At 33.6% G+C, this 11,557-nt stretch overlaps 1 protein-coding gene across 1 annotated transcript; it reads right to left on the bottom strand.

The window, feature by feature from the left end:
• Window positions 1–258: 258 nt before the first annotated feature.
• LOC134256999 (von Willebrand factor D and EGF domain-containing protein-like) lies at window positions 259–11,557 on the bottom strand. Its single transcript, XM_062739660.1, has 9 exons — window positions 11,358–11,557; window positions 10,937–11,201; window positions 9,834–9,989; window positions 6,745–6,928; window positions 4,694–4,884; window positions 4,346–4,612; window positions 1,851–1,971; window positions 560–692; window positions 259–459 (listed from the first exon to the last, which is right to left on the bottom strand). Exons 1-9 carry the CDS (start codon window positions 11,555–11,557, stop codon window positions 381–383), a joined length of 1,596 nt encoding a protein of 531 aa, XP_062595644.1. The 3' UTR covers window positions 259–380.

Here is an 11,557-nt window from a genome sequence, read left to right as displayed (position 1 = left end):
GACGTGTCTAGCAAGACTAGTTATAGGAAGGAGAACAAAAACAAGAAAATAATTTTGTTTTCGAGTTTCAATATTCTTGCACTGTAATGAAAAATGACTTTCTAGAAAGCTAGATCAACACATTTAAGAATATATTTTATTATTTCTTTATTTTTGTATGAAATTATTTTTTTTTCAATAATACATCTACATTTTGTATAATCATCTAGTATTCTGAATATGGAATAATAAAAGTGCATTCGAATTTCAAATAAACAATATATCTAATATATATATATATATATTTATTTATTTTTGTCTGCTGCATCAAGTCATTCTTGTAGCACTCATAAATCTTTAGCAGAGATTTTTACTTCAAATGAGAATATATGTTCATACTCCTATGCGTCTCGTTGCATTGTAACAGCTGTTTCATTATCCAAACCGTGCATACTAACTTTGGAGTTAAAACGTTTTGGTCTGAAATGTATCAAAGATCACTGACAATTTTAATAGTCTAAAGATAGGATGAAATTCATTAATATATATATACATTTAATACATGTATTTGATACTTTACCTTGCACTTTTGTATTTCCAAAGTATTAGACCGGAAACCAAAATAATAGCAACAGCTCCGCCAATTACAATCCCAGTAATAGCACCGGTACCCAAACCGGAAGTTGTTTCTGATTTTAACACAACTCTACATTCTGAAATCATGTTTTTAACTGTTATTCATTTTCGACTCGAAATGTTCCTGTGACCTAAATATCTCGGGAACATCCACGTTTAATTATTTTCATAATTTATAAGGAAAATTGTAGCTTCCTTACGTGCAAAATCACCACATAAAGTAGTTTAATGTCGAAAAGTAGTTTCGAACAAGAGGCCCATGGGCCACATCGCACACCTTAGTAATTTGGTTGATGCAGTTCTTTACCAGATTTTCCCTCTTTTTATACTTATTTTGGCCCCCTACCCTGTTATGATTTTAATACTTTAGAATCTACACTACCCCAGGATCCTTCCACATAAGTTTCAGCTTTCATGACCCAGTGGTTTTTGAAAAGAAGGTTTTAAATGATTTTCTTTATACATTTCTATGTAAAACATGGATTCCCTATTGTGGCTCCGACCTATCCCCCGGGGTCATGATTTTAACAATTGAAAATTAAGTAAAACACTACCTCAGGATATTTTCATACATATATAAGTGTCAGCTCCTCTAGCCCGGAGGTTTTTGAGAAGAAGATTTTTAAAGCTTTTATATATATATATATATATATATATATATATATATATATATATATATATATATATATATATATATATATATATATATATATCTATGTAAAACGGATTCCCTATTGTGGCCCCGCCTAGGGGGTCATGATTTTAACAATTTAGAATTCCCAGGGTGCTACCACATAAGTTTCATATTTCCTGGTCCAATGGTTTTTGGAAAGAACATTTTTTAAGTTCCACCCTATTTTTGTCTTTTCTTGATTATCTCCCCTTGTACGGGGAATTGGCCCTTCATTTTTATAATTTAAAACCCGCCTCTACCCAATGATGCTTCGTACCAAACTTGGTTAGAATTGGCCCAGTTGTTCTGAAATGAAGTCAAAAATGTGAGAAGGTAACGTACGGACGGACGCACTGACGGACTACGGACAAAAGGTGATCAGAAAAACTCACTTGAGCCTTTGGCTCAGGTTTGTTAAAAGTACTCAAAAAAAAAATACTCAGTACATGCACACATACATTTAAAAATTAAATTTTCAAAGCATCACCACTTACAATTTTCTTTGACGTGTGATATAGTAGACGAGTAGTAGAGTAAAAATCCATTTATATCTGTTAATTACCTGGATCAGCTCTGCTTGACCACTCCGTTAAGGATTTTCCAGGTAAACACACTCGACAAACGTCAAAGGAAGACACTGTTCCTTCAAGATATGGATCACCGTCGATAAAGCAAAATCCTGACTATGAAAAAAAAAAATTCATATGACAATTAATTCCTTCATTTTTAGTTCCACACTTATCATTAGTAATCTTATTCCATCAAGGGCAACTGAAAACATAGTCCAACGGTTATCCACGTCAAAGGTCCCCTTTTTCTTGACTTTTTTTCTTTAAAATACTTAAACAGGTGTTTAGACAAGAAAAACTATAAAACAAAGTGAGATATCTTACACGTACTTTTTTTTCACCAGATATGACAGAAATTCTATCTAGATCATCACAATAATGAAATCTGAGTTTTAATTAAGATGGCTAAATTTAAATGTTTTTTGAATCACTGCAATTTGACGGACAGACCAATTAAGTACACAATATATTAAGTGCAGTAAAGTTTTATGAAATAATTTATACCATAATACAGGACAGGCTTGATTAATTTTTTATTAAAAAATACTCTGAATCCACGAAGTTATGAAAATGTATCCACAGTATTTCTTTAAAATAAAAAAAAATCAAATTAAATCATATTATATAGGGAAAATTATCAAATCATTAATATTTTTGCAGAAAAAGCTAATTGGAATATCAGCAATGCATTCTTTTAAGTGCAAATTCCTCAACAAATATATTTTAAGTTAAAAAACGATAGGTATCCAGGCATTCAGAGAAATTGTTATGATTTTATACTTATTTGATATATTTTGTCCTCTATTTCCGTCATGCATTCTATACTTTTACATAGTATAGAAAGCCATAACTATCATTAATAGAGGCCCAGGGGCCACATCGCTCAACTGAACAATTGGCTAGGAAAATCACATTTCAGATCAGAACTGAAAGTTTATTGAGGGGGGGGGGGTGTTAAATTTTAACCTCCCAGGGGGTTATGATTTGAACAAACTTGAATCTACACTACCTGAGGATGATCCCACATAAGTTTCATCTTTCCTGGCCCAGTGGTTCTTGAGAAGAAGATTTTTAAAGATTTTTCCAATATATCCCTATGTAAAACTTTGACCGGCCATTTTTGCCCCACCCTACCCCCGGGGTCATGATTTGAACAAACTTGAATCTACACTACATCTACACTACCTGAGAATGATTCCACATGAGTGTCATCTTTCCTGGCCCAATGGTTCTTGAGGAGAAGATTTTAAAAGATTTTCCCTATATATTCCTATGTAAAACTTTGATCAGTTATTTTGGCCCCACCTACCCCCGGGGGTCGTGATTTGAACAAACTTGAATGTACACTACCTGAGGATTATTCCACATGAGTTTCATCTTTCCTGGCCCAGTGGTTCTTCAGAAGATGATTTTTAATGATTTTCCTTAATATTCCTATGTAAAACTTTGATAGGCCATTTTGGCCCCACCTTACCCCCAGGGGTCATGATTTAAACAAAATTGAATCTACGCTACCCGAGGATAATTCCACATAAGTTTCATCTTTCCCGGTCCAGTGGTTTATGGGAAGAAGATTTTTAAAGATTTTTCCTATATATTCCTATGTAAAAGTTTGATCAACCATTTTTGTCCCCACCTTACCCCGGGGGTCATGATTTGAACAAATATGAATTTACACTACCTGAGTATGATTCCAAGTGAGTTTCATCTTTCCTGGCCCAGTGGTTCTTGAGAAGAAGATTTTTAAAGATTTTCCCTATGTATTCCTATGTAAAATTTTGATCGGCCATTTTGGCCCCACCCTATACCCCTGGGGTCGTGATTTGATCTTATGAACAAACTTGAATGTACACTACCTGAGGATTATTCCACATGAGTTTCATCTTTCCTGGTCCAGTGGTTCTTGAGAAGAAGATTTTCAAAAAAAATTCCTATATACATGTATTCCTATGTAAAATTTTGATCGGCCATTTTGGCCCCACCTTACCCCCGGGGGTCATGATTTGAACAAACTTTAATGTACACTACCTGAGGATGATTTCGACGACGACGACGAAAACGACAGACAACGGACAAATTTTGATCAGAAAAGCTCACTTGAGCCTTTAGCTCAGGTGAGCTAAAAATATTGCAAGAACCACAATCACATTTTGTCATGTCATGCTAATAAGCATTGGTATCTTAAGCTGGATTCAAGAAAATCTTATTTCTCTAAAACTTTATAATTTTTTTCCAACTTTATTATTTTTTTCCTTTTATAAAGTACAAATTTCAACTTTTATAAGACCTTTTCTAAGACTTTCAAAAACCTTGAATCTTATAAAGTTGAATAAAATGAAAATTGTTGCATGAAAAAAAAATCCTTTTCAAGCTTCATTTTGATGCATTTCAAATTAATCATTAACTTTTGGAGTTATCCTTCCTTGCAGAAGATCGGATATCCTTAAGCTGTAAATAAAAGATCAATAAACCTCATGATCTCATTTACCTTGAGAGAAAACTGATATTTCCCGTCCACAACCGTAAAGTCTTGGTATGTTGAGTTAAAAATGAACATGTCCTCTTCTTCCCCAAAATTTAAACCATCATTACTGACTGATATTCTATATCCAGTAATAAACGGTGGCTCTTGGACCGATTGTTTAACTTTGGCCGTACTACTACTAATAGGACAGAACATTGTCATTAAAGTGCTAGGATCTCCTTTTCGGTCTACAGACTGGTTTTCTATTTGCAATGACCCGATAAGACTAATCTGAAATACACAAAAGATATTGTTTTTGGCGGTTTATAAAAATATATGTGAAGAGCAGCTTTCATATAAAAAAGTAAATACTTGAAATTTCTTGATTCTGCAGTTTGGACGTCCTTCACTGGTAAACCCGTCCCCTTCAATATATGCTTCCGTGCATGGTACCAAACTTTGGTCACACAATCCGCTGTCAATCATACCATAAATGATCGGTGGAATGGATAAGTCTATTCCACAATCACCTCCGCCATAACCGTCGTCACAAATACAACTTCCTATTGACACCATGAATTGTTTTCAAGCAAATTTCACATTTTTAAATAGGCAAGTCACTTTGGAATATTAAATATTTCCAATATATTTTTAGGAGAATCAATTATGAATTTTTAATATATAAATACTTTGATGACGTTAATTATAATGACTTACATTAATTTTGGAACAGCAAAGAAATTTATATCATTTGACCTAATGACGTTTCTTTATTGCTACGTTCAGAAATAATCGTAATTTTCATGTTGTACTTTATATCATCATGATCATATAAACTTGCAATATAAATCTGAACTGAAAATAAGAAGAAAAAGTCTTTGATATATATATTTTTACTGTTTGTCGCACTATCGTACAACAAAGGAAATACATTGGATTGAAAGCAGATTCCCGATATTGTGCTGGGGATTATTAGGCCAATGAATAAATCGCCTATCCTTTTTTATCATATATATTATATAAATGTACATGTATATGCAAACAATTGTGGTTGTAAATTTTACAGATTAAAGTGAAAATTTTACAGATTAAAGTATAACAAGAGGCCCATGGGCCACATTGCTCACTGAGAAACTTTGACAATTCCGTTCTTTACCAGATTTCCCCCTTGTGACCCCACCCTACCCCCCTGATCAAAATGTAGACAATTTAAAATCTACACTACCATAGGATGCTCTGATTCCCCATTGTAAAACTTTGATTCCCCATTGCGGTCCCGCCCTACCCCTAGAGGTCATTAGAAGAACAATTTAGAATCTACACTACCCCAGGATGTTCCACATAAGTTTCAGCTTTTCTGGTCCAGTGGTTTTTGAGAAGAAGCTTTTTAAAGATTTTTCCTTTATAATTCTATATTAAACTTTGATTCCCCATAGTGGCCCCGCCCAACCCCATGGGTCATAATTTGAACAATTTAGAATCTACACTACACTAGGATGCTTCCACATAAGTTTCAGCTTTTCTGGCCAAATGGTTCTTGAGAAGATTTTTAAAGTTTTTCCAATATTTTTCTATATAAAACTCTGATTCCGTATTGTGGCCCCGCCCTACCCCTGGGGTAATGATTTGAATAACTTAGAATCTACACTTCTCCAGGATGCTTCCACATAAGTTTCAGCTTTTCTGACCCAGTGGTTCTGAGAAGAAGATTTTTAAAGATTTGTCCTACATTTATATATTTCTTTGAACATTTTCAAAGATTTTCCAATATAATTTCTATGTAAAACTTTGATTCCCCATTGTGGCCCTGCCTTACCCTCGGGGCCATGATTTAAACAATTTAGAATTTAAACTTCCCCAGGCTGCTTCCACATAAGCTTCAGGTTTTCTGGAGAAGTGCTTCTTGAGAAGAGGAATTTTAATGACCCAATCCTATTTTCGTCTTTTCTTGATTATCTCCCCTTGTGAGGGGACTTGGTATTTTATTTTGACGATTTTAATTTTCCTTTACTCAAGAATGCTTTGTACCGAGTTTGGTCAAAATTGGTCCAGTGCTTCTTGAGAAGAAGTCGAAAATGTGAAAAGTTTACAGACGGACAGCTAAACAGACAGACAGACGGATGGACGGACGACGGAGAAAATGTGATCTAAAAAGCTCACTTCGGTTCAGGTGAGCTTAAAATTACACTTTAAAGTTTAAAAAAGTAAAAATTACACTTTAAAGTGAAAAAATTACAGATTTAAGTGTGATTTTACAGATTAAAGTGTATATTTTACAGATTAAAGTGTAAATTTTACAGGCAAAAGTGTAGAAATAAAGAAAAATAAAGTGTCCAAGTGGCACTTATACGCTTCTGTAACTATGCCTGCATCTTAGAACATAAATTTAACAAAAATAATATGAAGCAATTCTATAAAAATACCATTCTCACAACGTCCCCTTTCAAGACAATCATTAATGCAGCTGGCATTTTTTACTATTTCAGCGATGGAAGCTCCTCCACTTTCGGTTTCATTTTGCAGTGTCGCGTTTACTCTAACTTCCGCTAAGCATTTACCCTTGATGCCCTCTCTTGCATTTATCATCCACTGAGTAGAGTTTGTAAGCTTTAAATACAAAAGAATTTGCATTTAAAATGAAAAGTAAATGATTGTCTAAAGCAAGGAAAATATGGATGAGAAAATTAGCTGATAAGTATAGTTTTTTTTAAAGTAAATATACATAATCTGGAATTGTATTTTGATCACTAGAAAAATATGACTTTAACCAAAAATAAATTATCAAAAGAGCAAGAGCCATCTTATGCATAAAATGGCCCTGTACTTATATCAATTAATTAACTATCACCCTCTTTCCCATGTCATATTTCAAAATGAAGTAGACACTTGGTGCTTTCATATTCTGTTATAAAATATCGTTTTGAGAATACAGATATTAGAAAAAAAAACAGGTTGGAGAAATTGCAATGTTCTTGAAATTTGCAGAAAACATACGTATTTGACTACCTTCAGCAAAGAATTACAAATGTAAAATATGAGCACAGCCCATGATCTAAAAAATAAACTTGCTTTATTATCTTCAGAAACAGAGCATTATGTATTTTTATATTTTGGATCAGAGGTTATGCTCTATAAGAAATATTGAAAACAAGAGGCCCAACTTTCCAGCGATTGTATTTGGTTCGTGTTTTAATCCAAAAGCCATGAAATTCACAAAATTTTGAAGGAGGCACCATTGCTTATCAAAGGGCAGATTTCAAAGCATTAATTTATTTTTAGTCAAAGTACCCCCCTGGTACCCCTGACCCAGCGGCCCTGAAATTATCTATTTTGAAAGAGACCCCTTTCTTCATTATATGGACAGCATTTTTTTATGTTCAGGTTTAGTTATGAACATGAGAATAAAAAAGTCCCGAAGGAGAAGGAAATAAAAAAAAAAATTGATAAATCAATTATGAACATTTGTACATTCTTTTTTATGCTATTCTAAAAGGCTCCTTACCACTGGACACATAATGCTTACAAAAAGGAAAGTAGAACATTTAATTGCTTATTTCATCATCTGCCAGTTTGGGCCAGTTATATAAATTTTGTGATGTTGGTCAAAATATATTTTTAAAAATCTATTCTTTAAAAGTCTTTCAATACATCTTCATTTTTTAAATATGTGTTAAGTGAATGTGTAGACATTGTTCTAAAATTTACTTGATGCCTAAAATTATAATTCCTATCATAAAACAGACAGGGAGTATTGGGAAGTAGGGTGAACATTTTTTCAATTAAGTGTAAAATAATTTTTCGGGCTGATACAAATGATACTACATGCCTGTATATGTATATTCTTGCCGCCTTTTAATAGTTGAATTTTTTTTTTATTTCTTCAGGTTATTGCTTATTTCTTCCTCAAATGGACTTAACTTCTCCCATAGTTTTACTCATTACATCTGATGCATTAGCAACCCGTTTCTGAAGAATGATGCTTAGACTGTAAGCTATAACAGAGACCTAAACTGTAACAATGTCGCTGGCAATATGCAAGAGCTACCACGGGCAGTTTAAAACCTGGGGGAGGAAAATAATTTACAGACAGATACTTTTGAAACGAATACATAATTATCTCACCAGCATGTCATTGTGCAGCAAAGTCGTCAAACGGGTGAAACGTTTTGAATGGCACTCGTATCGATGAATTTTACACTAAACCAAGCTATCTTCTCAGATCTAGCTTTATTTACCCGCTGTTTCATGTCTGTTTCATCTTAAAACCGGAAGTGCGAGTTCGTTAATTTGAAATCTCGATCCCGACTCATATTTGACATCGGAAAGAATTTTTTTAAAAAAATTTTTCCTGAAAATTCAAAACCTTGAGTGGAGTTTCTTAAAACTGAAAATAAAATAAATCCTGGCCTTAAATATGTAATTAGATCATTAGTATATTAACCAGGAACAAAGGATAAGATATTCAAAGAATTCATGCATTTCACTATATAATCATTAGAGCACCACCCTAAAACAAGAACCCCTGACCCTGGGGCCATAAAATTAACAATTTTGGTAGAGGCACTCTTGCTCATCATAACTATGTACTTAGTTAGTTTATTAAATACCCAGGAGCAGAGAAGAAGATTTTCAAAGAATTCATGTATTTTCACTATATAATGAATAGAGCCCCGCCCTAACACCAGAACTCTGACCCTGGGGCCATAAAATTAATAAATTTGGTAGAGGCACTCTTGTTCATCATAACTATGTACTTAGTTGGTTTATTTAATACCCAGGAGCAGAGAAGAAGATTTTCAAAGAAATAATGCATTTTCACTACATGTAACTACTTATTTAGCCCCACCCTAGCACTAGAACCCCTGACCCCAGGGCCATGAATTTCACAATTTTTGTAGAAGACTCTTTGCTGATTATAATCATGCAAACAGTTTGACTGCTTGATGTCCAGGAGTAAAGAAGAAGATTTTTAAAGATTGCATTAATTTTAGTGGTTTTGGCCCCACCCCTCAGGCCCCAGGGGGGCAGGGATCATGAAATTCACAATTTTTGTTCCCCTTTACTCATAGATGCTTTGTGCCAAATTTGGTTGAAATTGGTTCAGTGGTTGCAGAGAAGAAGCTGAAAATGCTCAAATGTTAAGGCACGACGGACGACGGACGATGGACGACGCACGACGACGGACGAAAACTGATAGCAATAGGTCACCTGAGTTTACTCAGGTGACCTAAAAATGCTTCAACTTTAAGTCATTTTCAAAGGAATGTACAGGATATGAGGAAAATGACGCATTTTATGACGTCATAATGCATTGACTAGATGAAAAATTACGTCACCATTAGTAGATACGTGGTCACCAACACCCCAAGTGATAAAAACTGTATTTGCAACCTAAACTGAGCGGTTTTGATTTTTCAGAAATTCTCAGGGCCAAATAAGACGTAAAGTGGCTCCTGCTCTTTAGAAATGTTTCTCCAATATACAGAGTATTAAAAATTTGAGGAAGACTTACCAAGATATCTAGAACACAAGTGTTAATCGCTATGGTAGGGTCAACGTTTGGAACATCTTTGCACAATTTGAAAGATGCTGATTTATCCATAAACAATCTGCATTGTTCAATTGCCTCAGCTTCAGTCCATGCTACTGATTTATCAAGTTCCTGTGACTGAAAAATACAAAGCATCAATAGGTCTAGTATGCTCCTGTTATTTTGTCTCTAATTTTATTAAGATATAAAATATATAAGAAGTGAACTTTGAATAGGAAAACTAGATTTATAGAATTAATTAGGGAATAACTATCTTCTAATTTGGTATTTGAGACCGTTAATGCTGATTTAACGATCGCAAACTGAGTTTTACCGGTGGTGCGTCAGTGGAGCCGGTAAAACGAATGTTTGCGACCGTTAAATCAGCATTAACGGTCGCAAAAACCAAATTAGAAGATTAGTTATTCCCAATCTAATGCAATCCATGCATTTTGTTTGTTGTTTACGTCTTATTTTGTTGCGTTTCATTACATAAAATACGTCACGGAGCATTGTGTTTTTGCGTCGCTCTATTATGACGTCATAATGAAAAGTTTTCATTTACGTTAATGCTCATTTTACTGCTTCAAACATCAGCGCATTAGCCAATTAAAACGTGTTTTACAAAACAATTGCATTAGAATATTTTTCTAATTTGTGGAAATGGCAGTGTTTTAAAATTAGTTGTGATAGTGTTGAAGAGTCGATTATTCATTAATAAGAAATTTAAAGCTTTCAAACTATTTACAAAAATTATTGCTTTGATTTTAAGTCAAAAAGAGAAACAAAAACAAAATTATTCCATTATTTTATTTCCAATTCTATTTTATGAAAAGGATATATTTCAAATTTAAAGAAATTTAAGTTCTACTTGTAATTGCATCTAATTAATTGTTTTAATATTTTCAAGGAATACTTTGCATAAAATATAAAAACGTTGTGAACCTGCATTTCCTCTTAATATATTTAAATTATGTCTTTCAAGCATTAATTAAACTCTCCTATCCTATTTCAGTTTTTAAAAAATGCTATCAATGTTACTTTGTTGAATTTTTAAAACGAAAAAAAAAAACGGAAATAAATACTGTAATATACGGAGATCTTTTTGATCTTGATCTTCGTATGATGGGAGCTGACCACGTCTTTTTTAAAAATGAGCTGCATGTCTGAGGAGTTTTCACTTCCTCTTCTCTGTTGCAAGTAACAATTGAACTTGACGAACAATCTATGTACTCATCGCCGTCAACATTGTTAGTGTCTTTTCGACAAATACATAATTGCTTGTTGGCTCCCCAGTGATTTCCATCAAAAGTAGGCTCCTCCTTGAAAAGATTATTTCCTTCATCGACTCTGAAGGAAACAAACACAGCAAACGAGAAAAGGGACATGTAAGAACCAAACGATAAATTCATTTATATATAAATTGTTCAATTCATCTAGCCTGATGTTTATTTATTAAATGAAAAAAGTTCATAGTTTTAAAATCATTATAAAATTCTTCTCTACCTCCATGAAAAAGAAAATTCATCCGGCTGAAAGCTATAATCTGTCAATCCAAGTGTGTTACATTCTCTTGCTGTATCTCCGTTTGTAAAATGTGTTCCATCCGATTTGAGGAAGTCGTCTTTACAATCATTAGTGAGGGTACCACATAATCCCTTTGTTTTACCAACATCACGGAGGGATGGGAATATTTGGACCGTCAT

This window comes from Saccostrea cucullata, unplaced genomic scaffold (assembly GCF_032062105.1).
Source record: "Saccostrea cucullata isolate Sc308-1 unplaced genomic scaffold, CSIRO_AGI_Scuc_v1 ctg866, whole genome shotgun sequence".
Taxonomy (NCBI): domain Eukaryota; kingdom Metazoa; phylum Mollusca; class Bivalvia; order Ostreida; family Ostreidae; genus Saccostrea; species Saccostrea cuccullata.
Note: the sequence above shows the minus strand (reverse complement) of the source record. Positions and strands in the feature narration are given on the sequence as shown.

What these genes read in the sequence shown, in the direction of transcription:
- LOC134256999 (XM_062739660.1), bottom strand. Translation starts at nt 11,557, where the DNA reads ATGACGGTCCAAATATTCCCATCCCTCCGTGATGTTGGTAAAACAAAG. An exon ending in GCAGAATCAAGAAATTTCAA is followed by an intron (nt 4,613 to 4,693) that starts GTATTTACTTTT and finishes TGTGTATTTCAG; the next exon opens with ATTAGTCTTATCGGGTCATT. An exon ending in AATATCAGTTTTCTCTCAAG is followed by an intron (nt 1,972 to 4,345) that starts GTAAATGAGATC and finishes TTTTTTTCATAG; the next exon opens with TCAGGATTTTGCTTTATCGA.